Consider the following 20,938-nt stretch of genomic DNA (forward strand, 5'->3'; position numbering starts at 1 on the left):
CGTTTTACCTTCTCGTAGAGTTGCATTGATAACACTTTGTTGCAGCTTTCATACCTTATCTCTTTAATTAAAGTCTACCGCCTGCAGGTCGCAAAAAACGCAGCTGATGGAGCTCTCTTTTTCCTCTCCTCGTCTCGCGAGCAGCAAAAATCGATAAACACAATCTTCATCGACCCGAGTCCCTCCCTGAAAGTACTTGCGGCTCAACAATCGAAGCCCGCGATTACGGTCGATTCCTATCAAATAAAAATCATCCAAAAAATGGGAGTATTACTTAAGCCTCCACCAACCGGTGCAGGTCGCCGCATCGTCCGTTGAGGGACAGACGCATCCGTAGTCGCAGTTTGTCGGCCAATGGGACCAGACAGAAACGCAATCGCAATGCAGGCCAATCCCTCTGCTCCGTTCGTCCACCCGCTCTCGCTCGCCCTCCCGTGCCCGGTAATGACAATCATTACCGGGGAATGATTGCAGCGTCGGGACCGCCAGCGCGCCAGCCGCGCGCTATTGGGGGATGGAAACCACCTTATAGAGTCTCTCCTCGGTCCTCGATGCGAGCGGATTGTCACATGCTCCTGCTTGCACGGCAGAGCGCGTTTCCTCTTCTTCATTCGAGTTCGATTTTGCGGTGGAGAACTTTCTTCGTGGTGTGAGTGACCGAGACATGGCGGTCAGTCAGTCGGGGCGAACACAAAAAAAAGAAGTAGCGGTCAGAAGAAAGTTACCGAAGCCATATCGAGGCCACACTACCGGAATACCCGCGTCACGTTATCGCGATACTTCTTTCTCAGAGTGAACCCCACGACACATTCTCTTTCTTACGTCTCTTTTTTATTCTTCAATTTATTCCTCGTGGTATATAAGTGTATTGTGCGATGGAACATGGCGACTGCTCACGTGTGTTACTCGGGACAGGTGTAACGTATATAGTGAAACTATTTTTTGGAAGATTTGCGATACATTGTCTGGATCAAAAATCGATTGATTATAATTTGAAAATCTGCTAAAGTTCTGCCGATCGATTTAAGAAGGAAGATCGAACCAGCTCGCATTCTGCCCAAATGTTAATATCAATGCCTATCGTACAATAAATATTTGATAGGACTCACCAGTTGCGTTTCTGATGACTTATTTTGTGAATCGATTGCGGTGATGTATCGTCGACTGATGGTGATGTATCGTCGGTGATGTATACGTGCGACGTTACGTAGCATTGCTGGTGGCTTTGTTTAGAGTGGCCCTCAACGAGTTCCGGTGAAAAGGTCTCCTCGTGCGTGTTGAGACGTAGAAGCCTGCAATGGCACACATGTCGTTCTGGATGCACGTACGCTCAGCATTGTTGTCGCTGCGGAATTGGCGAACGATCGTTATTACACTCAGATTTGACGATCCCTGAATTTCCTTCGACATATTTATCGATCTATTTTACAGTCACGTTTAATGACAGATCTTATCACGCGAGCATAAAGTGACAGCAAATTCATACGGTTTCCAGATCGATGAAACGGTACAAGGGAACCGAAAGAAGATCGAACAACATCGCATTTTCCGATAAAGAGAATGTGACTGCTAACGATTACACAACACGTCACGATCGACGAATGTCCATTCATCAGTTCTCATGCGTTGAACGAAGAAGAGAGTTACCTATAGACAGATAATTATAGGAGTGTCAATCGATTGTATTGTTATATTTCTAACGAAAGAATTGTCGAAGTGTTCAAGGTACTGCACGTGAAGGATCCAATTCAATTACTTAACATATAGATTTATGTATGTAACACATAATAAGTCACTTTGATTGTGCAAGAAGAGAAAACCCGTGGTGGAGTCTCTTAAATGTCAGTCTTGTGCGAATTTAACGATTGAGAAGACATTTCTCTCTTTGCCAGGTTAGTATTGGATACAACATATTCATGAAAGAAAACTTGTTGAAAGATCTCTCAGAGTACTAAAACATTATATTAATGTATCACTAAATCAATAATAAGAAATTGTGAAACAGTTGGACTTGTCTAAATATCAGGATTATCTCACAAAGTCGCTCTTTTCTTAAATTTCCGATTCGCAAATTCCTATAGCAATTAACTATAACAATCGCTTTCGATATTTAACTTCAGCTGTCGCAGATATTGGCATCGCGCCGAGCTTCACAAAACTTGGAAATTCGACCAGGCTGCACAGTTTACGATTCGAGAGAGTCGGACAATGATTGTCGCTAAAAAACCGATCGTTTGCGGATACCTGCGAGTTTCTGCCGTGTGCTCGACTGCGAAGGACATCCCCGATTTTTAAGAAACAGCTTCGAGAAACCATTTCGCAAGAACCATCCATCAGGAGAGATTCATCGGAAGGTAAGGATTACTGCGTAACCCTGTTACGCAAAAAAATATAAAATACGTCAAATAAGACTAAATTTGCCTTAATTTGTTGAGCATTCGAAATTGTTATATAAACCGAAGTACCAAGCGATAACTTTGCTCTTATTCCAGGTCAAAATTTTAAACTAAAGTTAATTTATTACAAAAAGTATCTTGTATTATAAAAATAACATCTCTCACAATGATTAATAAATAAAATAATCATAAAATGTATTGTACAATAAGAATTATCGTGAAAGAGAAATTGCAAAGAATTATATCTATTTATCTAAATAAGCGTTACACTGATCCACTGATCGTATCGGCATTAATTGTATTAAAAGTAATAAAGGAAGTATTTAATTTTTTTTTTTTTTTTTAATAATTGGGAGCGCGCGATTGATAATCAGACATGTAATAATAGGCTAACTGTATTCCGGATAGATAAGAAAGAACATTTGACCAAATGGAAAACGTGCAGAAGCTTAAGCGGCGACGTTACACGGAGTAAATAAATCACAATAATTATCGCGTACTATCTAGCGATTCTGTGGATGCATTCGAGAGCGAAATTGCCGTTAGAATCAATCTTGCTGGCGCATTAACTTCCATCAGATTGTGTCATGATAACGGAAACGACCTAAAACAAGGCTCGGCGAGCTGTTATCTTCGCACTCGCGTATCATCGTGAAGTCGATCACCTTCAATATTATCTGATCTTTGATTATAATGATCGCGCCCATTGTATTTAACCGCTATGCGCGCGGTTCCGCGATCGAACGTTATCTCGATTCTTTCAGTGAAACTGCGATTTTTTCCGGAAGACAATCAACGTGATGGTTCAACTTGATATCGTTATCGATGTAAACGCCTGTACGCCAAAAAATTTAAAGTGTCTTGTAGAAATTAAAAAAAATAGGCGACAAAGAAGTACGGTTTCCGCGAAAATACGTGAGCAATTAGATGATGCCATCGTGCGATGTATTATTATTTTCTTAACAATTTATGAGACACTCGGCGTATTTTTACAACAGAATTTTCCTTTTTATCGTGACAGAGAAACTGGAGAGAGATGTTATACTCAAAATATTATTTTCCTTCAAGCAAGATGTTTTGTTTCCAATTTGAACGAAATCGCAAAATTATCTTCCCGAACCATGTGATTCATTTATATAGTAAATTTGTTTTACACAAATATGGTATGTAGAGCGTATATAACTTTGGAGGTTACGAAAGGTCGTGCTTTCTCACTAAATCTGTGGGAGAGCAAACGTCAGCGTTACAACTAAACCGCTACGCTAAGCAACCATTATTATTCGCAATAATGACAGACGTCCGCGCTTCTGCGGTCTGCCATTCCGGTCAGTCCAGTTTTCTACTACATGCTTATACCTCTCTCGCACAACTATCGATTACAAAGTAACAGAGCTCGCCGAGCTGTGTTTAAGGAAATGAAAGAACGTACGGCTCAATGGTGACCGCGTTCTGGTCCACACCCGTGAGCGATCCGTTCGTGTCGCGTCGTTGCGACCGTGTGCGCCGCTACTGCTACGTGTACGCGCTGTAATTTCCGTAGTCGTAAAAAAAAAAAAAAAAACACACACACACAGTTTAAGAAAGCGACACATATAAGCCGCCCTACAGCTGACTTGTGAGTCTAATTCATATCTCATGCGTTAACATCGATGCGGTACCTCCCTATTCGCCATGTTGCTCCTGCGAAATAGCGGTTCTTCCGCCGTCGCGAACGATTGCTACTTCGTATTTTCTGGAATCGGAAATTACATTGATACCGGTGCACCGCACCATAAGAAATAACGTTTCTTCGAGATATACCTAAGTTTCCTACCCATGAAATTCTCTCTTTTTAATGCAAGTAAACGAGTTTCCTCCTATATAAAAAGATATTGCTACATTATTTAATGGCAAGCAAAATGCTAGAAAATTTAGAGACGATATATAGTCCGGTTCACTTTTCATTTAAATGCTTAGGGGCCTTTCTCCAAAGTATCACTGCGAAGCATCAAAGAGCTCATGGAGGTATACATCTATATGGAAAAAAAAAAGAAAGAGAGAGAAAGAGACTCAATGCTGGCCGCGTTGGTATCCACGCCCGTGTGCACGCGCTCGTCTCTCCATCGCAACGCGCTTGTACATGCACATGCAGGACATGTATACGGAAATACAGTACCCGTTCTCTCTCTCTCTCTCTCTCTCTCTCTCTCTCTCTCTCTCTCTCTCTCTCTCTCTCTCTCTCTCTCTTTCAATGTGCGTTCTTGCCCGCCGCGGAAAACATAATGATGGCGAGTGAGCGAAGCTGCGAGCGAGCGAGCGTTCGTTCGTTCGTTCGTTCGTCTGGGACTCGTGCTGGAAACCGGCGATAAGGAGGGAGTGTCTACTGCCGCCATAATGATAGCCCTGAGCGCCTCTCCGACTCCGCTGCACCGCTCCGCGCCGCTCTCTACCGCGCGGCGGCAATGCACATGCATGCACCGAGCGCGGAGCCGCGGCGCGTCGTTGTGCTGCACGACAATGTGCCATGCGTTCATGCACGCGCGCATGCAGGCATTTTACATGTAAGCGTGTACAGGCGGCATTCCCGAAACTCGAGATATATTCTTGCTTCCCCTTCGGCTCTCTTGCTCTCTATGCGCCCGTCGTCTCGTACGCACCGGCAATTCGGCTGACAATTCGGAAACCGAGAGCATGGATGACATCGGCATGAATATGTACCTTTGTACTGGAAGACACACACGTCGAAGGCGTGTAAGAACGAAGCTCCCTCGAAGAAAAGATGCTCCTCGATTCATTGACCTCGATTCGCGATGCGAATAACAAATGTCGGCGCGGAGGTATGTCGATTACTGTTTTTACAGGCATATCTGAATGCGTGGGAGGCCGACTGATCGATGTTAAGATGAAATTTAAGTTTATTGCTTATGCAACGTTGCCGACGGGCGAGCATAATGTTTATGGGATAGGGGTAGGCAGTGAAAAATTCATGCAGTCGCGTGAGTTCTCCGGCATCAGTCTACTACGTACACCTCTAGGGTGGCCTCAGGGACGACACGTAGTTATTTATTGATAATGCGAATCAATTTTTAAGTGATCGCACGTGCGTTGCATATGATTCGCGTACCAGCGAGAACCATATGGGGAAAGTTTCATGCTTAATTTTTACAAAAAAGAAAACGTTGATTTTTATGATAAAATGCTGTCTCGGCGCGCATAAAGAGATCTACATCCGGTTACATCGATGATACCGATGATCGCAAGCCTGATGCAGTAAGGGAGGACCGCGATAGGGATGCGTTTCATCTCTTCTTTAACCCGTTGCTTTATAAAAAAAAGTAAGTTACTCAAAAATGTTTATACGTACGATTTAGGATCAGCTTAGCTATTTCGAATCTAATAATCCGACTTCGCGCTCATCTCAGCATTACGAGACATCAATATTTTGACCCCGAGCGGTTAACACGGCGAACGTTATCAGCCGAAAAATCGCGCCGCAGAACTTCCCCGGTAATTCGCGCTCAACCCCGATCTCGTGCGATACTCGAGTCCCTGGATCGAAGGGCACCACACCCTCGGCTGGTTCCGCGCGACGTAGCTGCAAGGGTTACATCGGGCACATAAGCGGGAACGGTGTATACGTGGTCCCCACCATTGGTCGGGCCGGTTCAGATTCATTAGCACGCGAACGGCGATTGGCCGGCCGTGAGGCGCTCGTCTTTTTGCTTTCCGCGCGCGTAATGACGTGCTGCGCGTCTCAGCCTATATGCAACCGAGCGATCGTGCATGGCAGATAGGTTCTGCCCGCGTCTGCCTGCATGTGCATCGCCCACCGCGCGCATAGGTATATAGGAAGCGGAAAGCCCGCCGAAGGTAGAAGATATCTCGGGGGGTGTGGAGTTACTTGCATCGCAAATGGGCCTCCACCACGCAGCTCTGCCTCGAGCAAGCTCGAAGGGATATCTACGCCCTTTCTCCCTCCTCCGTTCACCCCCGGCTAGGGACGATTCTTCAAGGGCGGCTAAATAGTTCGATCGGAATTTTCACGTCTTATTTTCTCGTCCTTCCTTCGTTATTATTTCTCTCTTTAGCGAAATTAAATACGAAAGGAATTTAATTCTGCCAGTTTTTGAATCTTAATTATGAAGACAAATATTTTATATCTTCTAGAGAAGAAAGAAAAAAAGAAAGAAAAAGAGTTTTTTATTTATTAACAATAATTTTATATCATAATATCAGAATCTCATGCATAATGAACAAACATGAAAAATGATATAAAATCTTAAAAAAAAAACAAAAAAAAAAACAGCAATTTTCATATTTTTCCACCATTGAAAGAATTAATTTTTTCCGCGTAGTTATATAATAGCAAAGCAGGGAATAAATTCACTTTTTGTCATTCGGTTTTTCTCTCTTGTAGGCTATTACATATGCGTAATCAAGCGCCAGATACGGTAACGTATATCCGAGCACTTGTGAATGTATAAGAAATTAGATACACGTGCATGCAAAAGAAGACACATTAAGGTGCAAATTTCTGTCCGCGAAGAAACACCCACTTAAAAAAAAACTTCAAGAAAGATACTTTTTAATAAGAATTTATGTTAATTCGAATAATTATGCGTAATATATTAGGTGTCTTAAGGCAAACATGTGTTCTTGACTTTATTTAACAGCCAATTTGTACACGTTACATATCATCAGACTCTTATCATGTATTAATAAGAATATTGGTATTAAAATAGTGTCTCGATTACTTTAAACACGTACAAAGTGGCCTGAAGAGATGTGTAAATTCGATAGCATCTCTACATTGCGTGAATCGACATATGTATCGTCTGTGAGATGTACTCTTTGTTAATTGTCCGCATGATTATTTCCTTTTAACGTCGTAACAGGTTGTAAGAGCGTGACTCTCAAAATTGGTGCTTGAGGGCCAATGCAGACATATCGCGACAGTGCACCCCTATGCACATTCGAGAGGGTGCGGAGTTGGATGTAGAGTGCGGCCTCGTACAGTTCCTCAAAAGCGTCATTGAAAATTCTACGTGCAACGCTTGCGCGAGCGCCGCGGATTAATGCGTTGGAAACAATAGTTTCTTAATTATCGCAGCGATGCTTCCTCACTGCGCGAGCACGATCCTCGGCGCAAGGTGTGAACGGCGGGGAATAATTAATCACGTGGGACATTATCGGTGTTGACGGTCTAACTGCCGCCGTTGCGTTCGTTTAATGATACCAGTGATGATAGCCACGAAGTGTAATTAATAATTGCCGTTCATGGACATTGTGTGTTTCTCCTCAAATACCATAGAACGTAGACAAGTTCTTAAACAAACTAATCAAGCTTTCTTAAATATTTCTTTTTCTTGTCATTGCACACTGCAGAGATATTTTAAATGAGTGAAAAATTGTTAATTTAACCCTTATGTCAATACCCGGGTACCCGGGTACCCACCTGTGCATATATGGGTAAAATTTTTAATGTTTGCATGAAAATTTCTTTATAACCGCTCGGATCGTTGCTATTTCAACTTTTTATACTATCGAAATATGCAATGAACTTTTTGTTTCAATACCCGGGAAGTAAATAAATTATCGTCTTGAACATCAGGGTACCCGGGTACCCATTTTTAAAAATATGAGTTTTATTATAGTTATTGACTAAATTAGTTTATAATTTAGTACCGGTACCCGGGTTGAACAACGTCGCACATTCCGGGTATTGACATAAGGGTTAAAAGAATCAATCTTCTTTCGTGTATTAAATTTTTTACGAATTTAAATTTTACACATATTGTTATATATTTTTTCTCAAAACTTTCTTTTTAATAGTATATCGAAATATGCAGTATATCGAAAGATTATGTCGACATTTATGTCAAGTGGAATTTTGGTCATCAGAAGCGAATCGGGGAACGTACTACTTCCGTTGCTAGGCGGCCGTTGTAGAATTCTAAATCTGAAACGCTCAACGCGTGAAAGATAATAATTTTACATATTTTCTCTCTTTCCGTGCAGCCGTGCGGCTTCAGATATTAAAAGGCGTGCGGGCGCGATGTGTATCAAGTGCATCAAATGATACTTAGAGTCCATGTGTATCATCACTGTGTAAATTCACGAAGTCGGAGCTCAGTAAAGATTATATATAAATACGAAAACACGTAATTACGAAGCAGCACGCAACATTGTTTTTAATCACCGCTTCCTCGTTCTTTGTTTCAGTATTTTTCCCAGTCAACTTTGACACGCGGGTTCTTTTGTACGCGCCATTTATGTACGAAGCTTGAACTTTTTGCTTTTACGCCTAGTATTATCGCACTCTATGTTTATACTTTATGTAGGAACAATTTACTCGTTTATTTTAGTGAGAATAACTGCACGAAAATAATCAAACGGGCAGAAAAATTTTCTCTAATCGCAATATCTCTTTATTTAATGTTAAATTAATAATAAGTAAAATATGTTTTTATTCTATTTATGAATTTTTAATACAGGACATTCTGTAAGTGAAAAATAATATAACCTTATATTTAAATAAAAATGATCACAATATTGTTAAGAGTCTTGCAAAGTTTTACAATTTATTTTGCAGAAGAATTAGAAATAAAAGTGGCTGACAATATCTTGATAAATATTATCACAATTTATTAATAAAGATCAATCTGCGAATATAAAATAGAGCATTAAACTCTTTTAGCATTTATTTTAATCTAGGAACTTAAATATTCAAAATAAAATAAAGCAAACAAAAATAATCACATTCAATTAAAATTAATAATAAATCTGCCAGTATTCGGAATTATTCTTCGACAGATGTAGACACAAAATGGCCATTCAAACGTGACTCCGCGTTAGCAGATATGGATCGCACCCTCCCTGACGGTCGGAGGAATCCCTCTTGGGGGGGATGGCAAACGACCAGAGGACGGGGTTGATGTTACCATGGCAACAACGATCCCTCAGTAGCCGAACCCTCCTACACCCTTCATTCAACTCTACCACCCATATAATCCGCTCGAACTCAAAGACAGCCACCGTGAGCAATTTTCGCAAAAGAATACACGCTTTCACGATGTATCACAAAGAGAAATTTTAACGTATGTCTCTGTCGAGAATTATACAAAAAATTAAACCAACGAAAGTGTATACCAAGATTAATACTCGCGTATTACAAATATTAATCTTTCGATTATATTCAATTATATACTTAATCTTATCAGGGTGCTTTTTTTTTTTTGAAAATATTAGAATATTTTGTCACCTGAAAAGTTAATCAATTAATTTAAATATCAAAGTTTTGAATTTCCATAGTTACTGATGATATTTCTTACACGCATTGATTAGCTCGTAAAATACTGTCTATAAAAACGAGAATTCATTTTTACCAAATGTAATTGATGGAAGGATTAATCGGAAATGTCAGTTATTTTCTATCGATATTATTGTGACTTTAATTCGCGGGAATTGTGTTTTGCACTAACATTTGAAAATGATTGCCACTTCGATAATGCTCAGAGATATAACCAATGAGAGAGGTAACGAGACCTAAAATTACGCGCGTCAGCTCTCTCGACTGGTATAGAGAATACAATTTGTGATGTAATTGTAAGTACAGATCGCGGATATATTTGCCCGTGGCGGTTACGTATGTGATTGCAATTAAAGTTACTTCAATAATTGATAGCCCCGTGCGAGAACGCGTTGATCCGCAGAAAGGGAATGCAGAAATCACTTCTAGGAATTTAACGTGTATAATCATTCCTCTACGTGATTGCGCAACATTGTTTCCATTTAATCTGTATTTCTCCCTCTCTTTCAAAGAATTCTCACGGAAAAAACTATTTCGTGATCAATTTCAGAAAATAATGTAGACAAAGAACAATTATGTAAGTACGAAAAAGTCTGTAGTTGTACCTTGACACCTATTAAATGCGCGTTAAAATATCTTTCGTTAAAAAGTGGGATAAATCGATATCTTCTAATAATAGATCATATAATTATCGGAAGTTAAAATTATGGTATAATCTGGTTAAACTAATCAATCTAAGAGTATATGATCGAGAATAATTTGTTGATACGCGATGCATATATTCCTCGCGAGTATCTTACGCGAGAAATATTTAATCATTCGGTTAGCATGTAATATTTTATTCAGTCGTCGACCGATCGATTAACTCTTTTTGCATTGCAATTTAGATTCCCCTAATCTGGCAAAGACGAAATGAGAAAGGTGACATGAATTCGAGGCGATATTCTCTCTTGCTCTTTCTCCTATCGGACTATACCCTCATCTTGATTCGTCAACCCCATCGATCCCGGCATTCACTCCCGACTTCGGGAGAACAGACAGATTGCGAGTTAGGCGACGACGCGACGACTAGGTGGAACGTCTTCGCGACGTCTAATTATTCCGTAGAAGTTAAAAAGGGTTCGAGGTCGACGGGCCTCCTTTGTCGGACGCTTAACGAAGCGTCAAAAGGCTACCTCGAACAGTCCAAGTCTGACCCAAATAAATATTCATGAGGTACCGCTATGTGCCGACGCCGCATTCTCCTTCTGTTTATTAATTATTTTTCTTTTGTTTTTTTTATTACGACATTGCTCTCTCGCTCCGAAGAAAGATACGCACACGTATATGCGTAAGCGACGTTATACGTGGGCGAAAAATCTGAAAAAGGGCTCTTGTGGGAAGGGAGCAACGCGGCCGATCGCATATTGTAATATCGTCCGGCCGATTAACATAATATCTCTGCTCCTTTCGTATTCAAAACGGGCCACCGCCGCGGCTCGGTATAATGGTACTCCCGATCCGTGTTTATACTAATGCTAGGTTTGCCAGGACGAGCTCTAAGATCATAATGAGGCTTCGATCGAATTAGGCACACAGAAGGGTGTCTCTCGTCGTGTGCTCCCTCTTGATTCCGCTCCCGACTCCGCCGACGCTCCGTCTTTTTGCCCTCCTTGTGTCGAATCCTCGTGGATAACATGATATTTTTTTTTACAGGGTGCATCATTAGGAATGGGAAGAGGGAAGGGAGAGAGTGACCGCACGAGGACTCGTGCTGTTTAACGTCGTTTTGTGCCGCGATCTTATTAAAAATGGTTCGACGAAATAATGGTCGCCTAGACTTAAGTGCTGTCTTCTACTCGTGATACTTCGCGTGGAATTCGAAGCCGATCGACAGGTTTCGTAAGTATAATTTAGCGCATATTGTGTGTCAGAAAATTCTGTTGATAGCTAATACTTGTTATAACACACTTTATGCCTCATTAAATTTAAATAATCGGCTGTATAACATACATGTAATATTAAAGAAGACTGTGATGTGTCAATCTAGTGTTATAATTCTTTTGAACTATATTAATAAACAGAATTTAATCTCAGATATAAAATATATTTATATTTGTCGCCCTATTACGATCTAGTTTAATGCAATTTATATAATACGAATTCTTTTCTACGCTCATCATAATGTACATTCAATCGATCGATCATTTGAGAGATGATGCGGTATAGGAAAGTAACTCCTCGTTCGGGGAAAATCAACAGTTTTCCCGCGAAACGAGCTTAAAATCTTCCCCTCGTCGGTCGGAGAAGTGCCATTAGCGGCGGTGACGGCGAACGGAGCTTTAGAAGCTCCCGGCTTTCCCGCGCTGCTCGTTATTCTCTCGATGTCAATGACGTTCGTAATATTGCATCCATTCCGTCGCCCCTCGTCGCGGGGTTGACTGAATCGCTGCCTTTTAATCCTAAGTGCGGAACAATGCCGTTGGATTCTCGCAATGACAAATGCAAACTTCTCGGATTCTCCGAAGTTCTCTCGTTAAATATCGTCGAAACAAAACATTCTATTTTTACGTTATACTCATGTTACGATATAAGTTACTACATCCAAAAGGTTATTAATTTCTTATTTTTTACTTAATAAAGATCAAGATGTACATGTACCTGATATTCTCCCAACGTTTTTAAATAACAAAGATTAATATAAATCGTATTCAGAGTAGGTACATGTTTTAAATATCATTATAACTTGTTTTACATCCTTGAAAAATATTTTATTTTAATTTATATATCAGAGGTAATCTTTTCCTCCGCTAGTAATAATTAACAAAGAAGACGGTTTGATTTATATCTTTTGAGTATTGTTTATGGTATACATAAGTTTATATTATATAAGTTCGAAGAACAAATAATGCTTATATTTCGATACTCAGCCTCAAGATGTTGAATTGCACACTAAACCCATATACCAGTTGCTAGTTTCACGTATTGCGCCACCCTTTATTCGTGGGAAATGGCACGATAACCACACGTCAGCGTGAACCATCACCACCATGATGCATTCGGCGAAATCGGTGCGGTTTTCTTCAACATACGTATGCGAGCAAAAACGCGAGTGCGGTAATAGCGCCGCGAGCGTTGCACCGCTATCTCGGATAGCGCGCGGCGCGTTCCGGCCGTTTATACGGAACGGTCGGCATAAAGCGTGCTGCGATCCGGACCACGGAACTTCGGGATTAATGCGATTTTAATAGTGACATAACTGCGGTCGCTCGTTCGTCAGCGCTTTTTTCGCCCCCGACGCGCGCTTCGCGGAAAGTCCGAAACTGCATGGCGGCGACGGCGGAGTGGATTTTTAACGATGCCCGGGGAAGGGAGAGGTAGGACAAGATATGCAGAAAATCGCGTGCATACGCGATTACAGGCACAGGAATGCTCCACTTTCTTCCGGACCGCCACGAAGGGCACGAAAGCGAGAGGGCACGCATCCTACTCGTTACGCTGATTCGGTGACCACCGCGGACTTGACAGCTGATTGCGAGCGAAATATTGACGGCATATGCGTCATTCAGAAACACTTCTGGTTAAGCGCTTGCCTCCCTTCGCGAATTATTCGCTTTTTTGTCGCATAATTTTTAATTTTGACTAAAATAAAAATGCATACTGTTGCTTCTTTTTAATGGCAGCACAAGATAATATAAGGTGTATACGTTTTGCGACTGTATTGATCAATAATATTTTAGTTACATTATTATTTGCAAAATTGTATAAATTATATAAAATTATTATATAATTTGTAATTGAAACAGATGTGTTTTTGAATCTATAACGGACCAAGGATGTTATTTTGTAGCCGAAAAATGAGTCTCGTTACACAACAGTGTTTCACGCGAGCCTCCCTGTTTGCCGCCATTTTGGAATGGAGCTGAAGGTGCTTCGTTGCACGACTCCTTCTCCGTCTTTTCTCTCGTTCGTTTTTTCGCGGATCGCTTCGTCGTCCTAATCATTATTATTACGGGAGATCGCCCCGTTCGCACACACCCGCTTTCTCTCCCTCGTTCACATCCCCATGCATCCCCTATTCGCGATCTCCTCTACCCTCGGCGATAGATTTCGGTCAAGCCAATTACATTTTTTCCCCGGTCGTGGAAAGAATAAAACTATGATACTCCCGGCCGGTATCACGCCGCTCCCCACCTGCCTCGAACATCGGTCGAGCTCAGAAACCCCAAAAACGATCCCTGCAAAATTCGTAGGCGCGACAGACACGCCTAATGCCAATAATCATGGCGGCGGATCATCATCTCCTGATCTTCGTAGTATCGTATTCTAATTTCTGCGCATAAAATTTCTAAACCTTTACAAGAATACGTAAAAAAATACTGACGCCAAGTTTCTGCCTTAATTAATACGCGCTTCTTAACATAATCTCTTGCTGAAGATAGTAATATACATATTTTAAGAAATCGCACAAAAATCTTATAAAATCCATTAGCGTCTTCGGGGAACGGTTCAGAACCAATAGCGACAAATATATACAAGATACATATAACGTAACACACGAATTGTACTCTCAAATCTCACGAAGTGAAAGGTCGAGTTAACACGCGTTCTTGTTAAGAGGCCATCTCGTACGAGACCATTATCGAAAAAATCTAAGTAGCCATAGCGTATTATCAGGATACCACTGCACTGGGGCAATCAGGAATCACGAAGTCGTCGTGCTTCACACGCGAATCTTGTTACTCTCCAATTACGAGGCCTAACGAGTGCGTCACGGCGTCCTCTTACGATCCCGAAGACAGCTGGTCGGCCGGAGGAGGCAGAGAGGGCCACGTCGTCAATTTTCTGCCCGACAGATCTGCGAATCCGCGTCGCCGATCCGCTCCCCTCGATCTAAGGCCCTCCACCCGCGCCCGCCAACCTCGCCGGCTCTCCCTCCGACGCGTTCTCCATCCTCATAGTGTCTCCCTCGCTCTTCCGCGAGCCCAGTAATTGATATTATTATGGGCCAGAGAGGCCCTCCCATTACGTTATAAATGTTACACGGGTCGATTACCGCTCTTTGTTCCGGACATGCTTACATTGTCCGCGAACAATGCTGGGCCCTCTTCCTCCGCCACCTCCTGTTCCCTGGACCCGGCGCATCGTACGCGAAGGAAGAAGTGGAAAGAGGGAGAGAGAGAGAGAGAGAGAGAGAGAGAGAGAGAGAGAGAGAGAGAGAGAGAGAGAGAGAGAGAGAGAGAGAGAGAGAGAGAGAGAGAGAGAGAGAGAGAGAGAGAGAGAGAAAGCAAAGGAGAGTTAACCTCACGATTTAACCCAAGAGATACCGAGATATCGGTATCGCGCAGCATACTCTTTTCTCAGCGCGATAATAGTGGCGTTCCCTCGGATCAACCTCGATGAAAATTTGATATTTATTGGATTCATTTGTACTTGTCAACGTAGGCTATTCTCGTTAGGTAGAAAAGACAAATAAAAAAATGTTAATTAAATAAAAAAATTAAATAAAAAAATTATACTAGCACATATAGAAATCCTTTTTGTAAAATTTGTAAATTCAACACGAGTAGGTGTTTCAGACTGAACAAGATATATTAAAATTACTAATTACAAGTAAAATATGAATGGAATTGTGCTGTGTGAATGCCAACATGAATTTTTCAAGATGCGCTGTGTGTATGATGTACGCGGTTGTAATCGCGTTATGCTCCGAATGCGTTGGTCACGACCGACTCAACCTGCACTTTCAATCACGATGGTACTTATATGCGACGTAGCGTAAACAGCCCGTATATTTAGAACCAGCTGGGGGATACAAACTGCTGTATGGATAGCTATTTTAGAAGTTAACATCACGAACGCAATAAAGATATAAATACTGACAATGATACGACACACCGGATTATAAAATTAAATAAAAATGAAACTAGATTCAATATATCTTACTTACCTAATTATCTTAAAAGAGTTAAGTCATTGATAACATTATATTAAATTATTTGTATCATATTATTTTTTAACTACACAAATTATATTGTTTATCGTGTTATTTCCGCAATGGAGTCCCGAAAATAGTTTTCTCACAGCCACGTGTGTGAGGAACAATTGCAGGTGCGATTCGGACCGTATATAGCCAAACAAGCAGATGCTTGTAAAAGAAGCATGCGAATCGCAACAATGCCGCGGCAAGGCCGAAAACACGCTGCAAAGGGCCCGAATCCCTTCGATTTTTAATTTGATCCCTCTTCGGGCAGCGCGTTTTGTTTAATGGGCGAAGGCGGTAACCGCGCACGGACCCGCCAACCAATGGCAGACCAGCTGGAAATCATACACGGGATCGCCAGCCGCGCAGCGGCCTCCGAGAGTGGAGGTGAGGTACGGTTAGACGAGGCTTATGCTCGCTCCCCGCGTCTCCTTAACATTCGACGGGCCTGTCCCGGCACGGCATTGCTCTCGCAAGAGGTGGGGCTCCCTCTCTTCGATCGGCGTTAGGCTATTTCTTCTCCTTCTTCCACCATCTTCTTTTCCTTTTCCTCCTCCTCCTCCTCCTCATCTCCTTCGCCTTTTCTTTTCTCTTCTTCCTCTCGCAGCCGCACATTTCGTGTCTTTGTTATTCTTATACTCACCGAAATTCGCATTTGGAACTTTTGGTATCGAATGTGAAATGTATGTGAAGCGACAACTTTTTTGTAAAAAATTAAGCATTGAAACCAGAAGGTGTAAGAAATAACAGAATATTAGTTAATAATATATCAAAGAGGAAGGAAAATATTTTTAACAAACATTGGTGATATCGTTAAAATATATAAAATCATCACTGTCGAAGAGTAAAAATTCTGATATTACCAATTTTTTCTAGTTTTTCTGCAAGATAATATTGTATTAGAAAAATGATTTTGACGATACCTAATACCTTTAGTTTAGTAGTTGTCATCATTAATTACAAATTATTAATCACAAACAATAGATGGATGCTGCTGATGAATTTTTCGGCCTTCGAAGAGAATTTTCTACTTTACCCCGCAATTTTCCCGCGGAAAATTACGAAATTCTTTCTTTCGATATTGTCGGAAGAATAGCAACGGACGACCGGGACGATAATTAAAATGCCGTGACAACATCGGCGTCCGATAAACCGATCATTACACCGTCGCTCCGCCGGTGTAATAAAATTTAAATGGCCAATTAGCAGAAGCCAACAAAGCTTCCTTTCGTCCGTTAATCCGTTCAGGCAATTTGCAACGCGACTATAGGATAACCGCGGCGAACGTGTGCGATGAAAAAGGGGTTTCCCCGCGAGGGTGGCGTACGATCACCCTCTAGACGCGGAGTCGAGTAGAGTAGCCTTCGCACACCGACACCCCGGCAAATCACACGCTTCGGTTGGAAGTAATTTCTGATGTGGTGAGCTGCCGCACTTACATCGGCAGTCGTTACACTCGGTGCGCACATTCTCGTTGCATTTGAAATCCAAGTACACTTGGCACTAAACGATCCTTCGCTTAAATGTAAAACAATAATCGCCATATATTAGTTTCTACCTAGCACATGAGTTTTATCGCGCGATTTAACGATTTAGGTCATCGATACGAATTCTTCGCCGTGCAATTCTTTAATATTGCGGCACTGTGATCGGAAAAAATTAATGGGATCTATTTAGATAATCGAAGAAAATCGTACACGTATTGCAGTTTGCTGATTTTACCGCGGTTTTCAGCGATATTTTTACTAAAAAGTCTAGCACGAATTTAGATAGAATGTTTGTACAGCAGGCAAATCAGCGCCAGATTTTTGTCGCAGAGAGCATGATTCGCAACAATCACGTGACAATGCATTACTTGCGTGTTTCATGCCCGCGGTTCGATCTAGTCGCAATTTTCGCCTGGTCTATCATCGGCGAGTTTAATCGTAAATTGTATATACGAGGATAAAATGGTGTCCTTATCAGCTCTTCGCCGTCGTTTTGAATTGGCGATTTATCGCTTCCGCGTAATTGCGAAATCGTCCGGTGTATCGTAGCGAACGGCATTACCGGACCCGCAAGTCTTGCAACACTTCCATTTCCCCTAATGCAAAAAACTTTAATTGCAAATTAAAGGTAGGAAGTACTGTCATCGTTGACTATCGAGACATGCAATTATCATTAAATTAAAGATCGATCCTTGTAATTACTAAATTAGGGGACGTAAATTTATTGCGCGTTTCTATTCGTTAACGCGCGGAGCCGGCTAATAAATTCTAAAGACAATTTGTTTAATTATTAAAGTGCAACCTTCGCGTGCTGTCGCTAAAACATTCTAACCGCGATTCAGATCAAGGGGGAATAAAACAGCGCGTTTATCAACGGCCATTATGAATCTAAAAAAAAAGCGATGCCATACATTGTAAGGACACGCACGCGGTCAGGTCGATCCTCGCTGGTTTCACTTACTTCTCCGTGGAATCTTTTTTTTTTTTTTTGGAGAAGCTAACACACACGCGCATGCAAATGCAAACTTTCTCGGTAAACGCTAAAACGCCGTGCAAGCGGGCACTGAAAATTAGCATCGCCGCCATTGATGCGCCTGCTGCCCCTTTGTCGATTCTTGCATGTATTGATCGATGCCACCGTAATTTTCGTATCGCGTGCCATATCACCTGCCACCTTTCCTTTCCAATGCAAACCATATCGGCTCGGACGTTTTTCCCTCAAAGTCGCATTTTCTTTTTACCGCGCGACCAGCATGAGAGCCTCCGAGCGCGCGCGCGCGCTCGCGCTCGCTCTCGAGCGCGTCGCGCGTTAATTTTCTCCTGTGGAGGTAAAAGAGTTTTTTTTTCATGACCGCTAATTCTGCGACGTGGAATCTGATTAATCGAGGCGATTAATCCGAGGCGGAGATAAAGAAATGTGCAATTACTGAGCGAAATTGCGCATGGCCGCAACTTAATCATCGCATGAAATGCGTAAGACGAAATATTAGGACGGTATATACATATGTGTAAGTAATGATAAGTTTCCTTTTTCTAAGTATGCAGGTTTGCCCAAGAAATACATGATTATATCAGATTTATAAATGATTCTTAATTTCAACATTGCAATTAATTATTTACCGTATTCAAGTTTATTGCTTCTGATTTCTTGGAAATTGTACATATATTATAAATTGTAAATAAATCTGAACTTTTAATTATATATATTTTTTACTCAAATATATATATATTTTATAAGACTCCCGCCTTGTATCTTTCTCCACTCTCTGCTCTTTCGTGTTCGCTTTTATTGGCATCGTATCTGCGCAGCCCCAACATCGTAATCACGCTTCCGTGTTTTTTCATGTTGCAGGTGCAGCACGGGGACAGAAAAAGGTATAGAACGAAAACCTTGAACCAATCGTAAATGGCGCGGAGTGAAAGCGATCGGTCACCACGTTTTTCCCAGAAGAGCGCGAGCCACGAAATTATCGGCTTGTAAATCGAGCCAGAAGGATCTCGTTCCTTTTGCGGCAAATAGGCGGTCGTCCGGTAATCCAGTAGCAAATCGAGCGCTCACGAAACGTCGAAAGTGAGGAACGCAATCCCCGCCAATTATCAAACCGTTCGACTATAGACAAATACCTGCGCTAAATACTGTTCATCGTTTACCTTACGGTCAATAAAATTGCCTTTTTATCCCTTCAAGATTCATATTTTGTCGACTTTGTATTTCTGCATACTATTCGATGGAAAATGTAACTGTTACTTTAATTTTTGTGATCTGTAAAGTGCTAGATGTTTTTTTACATAAAAATATACATGTTAACATATCTTGAGGTACGTGTAAGATCTTTTGTAACTTTTTGTACGTAAAGAAATCCTTTTATCTTACTGTAAATTATCTAGATGAAGGCGAGTAGACTTTGCATTCATATGGGATACTTTGAAAAGAGATTGCAGACGATATGTCACACCTCCATTCGAGAAACGAGACGAGATAGTACGGCGACACTTCGCGAACAATACTCCGTGACTCGCACGATTATACGCGAGCAAAGCTTAATCACCGTAATAGAGCAGCCATATAATAGCTGATACGATCTGTATTTGCTCGTTAGATTCGAGCTATGCTCTTCCACGCGTGCGAAAGAGCGCTATCCGTCTCGCCTACGCGTATATACAAATGGCAATTACACTGGGGAGTAATCTTGCGTATAAATTTCTGCGTAATGATATATATCATGACAGTGATGTGACATGAATTAAACGTTACAATTAATGCAAGTATATATTTGCATTTTTTAAATTTTATCTTCGCCTTTTCTGATCTTCCAACGCATACTGAATAAGTTAGAAGATAAGTATATCATTTATTTTATAAATCTATCACAACAATGTTTTCCATTATTTGACTATGTATAGAAGAAACAATCTTTTCAACTTTTTCAATCTATTCAATCTTTTTTTTTTTGAAGATATTCGTTAATAAAATTGAAGCTAATACTTGTACTTTGCCTTGTACTTTTGATTACATTCTGAGATACGTCCTAATAACAAAATCTCTCTTTGATATAATCGGGAAGCAGGCTAAAGGACAACACGTTACAGCGGATAAATTACGAAATTGTTGAAGCCGAAGGCGTAAATGGCGCGTACGAGCGTAGGATTCGATTCCGAGGCGTCTGAATTCCGCGGGCACGTCGCGTCGTCTAATTGAGTCATCGTGTCATTAATCCCGTAATAATCGAGCGTCACAAGTAATTCGCCTGGCCCCGATGGTGGTGGATCGAAGTCGCGGGACGGACAACGCAGGAAGATCGTACGTAGATCGATGTCCAATTAGGTCCAATTACACGCATGGATAATCGGTTACGGTCGGTGAAAGACGGTTTATCCCTCGAAGCAAAGCAGTACATCTACGGGGCGACAGGTTTTGCAAGATTGCTTGCATCGATGAGACAAAGAGGGGACGACAGTCCTCTGATGAAAAGGAGGCGTCAGTCCGAAGGCTCTTGTGAAATCTACGGCCATGTTTCGTCGGTAAAATAATTGGTAACTAAATGGTCAACGTGGGCGTATAGATTGAAGAAATGTGTGCTAAATTATAAAGGAAATTAAAATTCTTTTTTGAGATAATTTTGTGCATAATAAATTGAAGTAAATTTCCGCTTAGAGATGAGGCAAGCATTATCGGAAGTAAATCATTAATAAATTATTATCTGTGCGCACCCATATATTTCTGCAGATTTTCATATTTCTATGAAATATTGCCTTTATATCTTCTTTTCACATTTATTTTCCGCTTCAAATCGATCATTTCGCA

At 41.3% G+C, this 20,938-nt stretch overlaps 1 protein-coding gene and 1 long non-coding RNA gene across 4 annotated transcripts in view; both read left to right on the forward strand.

Moving 5' to 3' along the window:
* LOC143902590 (uncharacterized) overlaps positions 1-19,451 on the forward strand; it is a 74,234-nt gene extending 54,783 nt beyond the window's left edge. For all 3 annotated transcript variants that reach the window (XM_077415626.1, XM_077415625.1, XM_077415627.1), the window contains one exon: positions 18,986-19,451. In XM_077415626.1, the coding sequence (XP_077271752.1) occupies positions 18,986-19,039 (54 nt within the window). In that variant the 3' untranslated portion in view covers positions 19,040-19,451. The remainder of the gene's footprint in view (positions 1-18,985) is intronic.
* Positions 337-11,759, forward strand: LOC143902592 (uncharacterized). The gene is made up of 3 exons (XR_013258419.1): positions 337-1,892; positions 2,121-2,354; positions 11,380-11,759. It is a non-coding gene; the product is annotated as an uncharacterized LOC143902592 (long non-coding RNA).
* Positions 19,452-20,938: the final 1,487 nt, after the last annotated feature.

This window comes from Temnothorax americanus, unplaced genomic scaffold, assembly GCF_048541705.1.
Source record: "Temnothorax americanus isolate GAGA-0224 unplaced genomic scaffold, ASM4854170v1 Scaffold4, whole genome shotgun sequence".
Taxonomy (NCBI): Eukaryota; Metazoa; Arthropoda; class Insecta; order Hymenoptera; family Formicidae; genus Temnothorax; species Temnothorax americanus.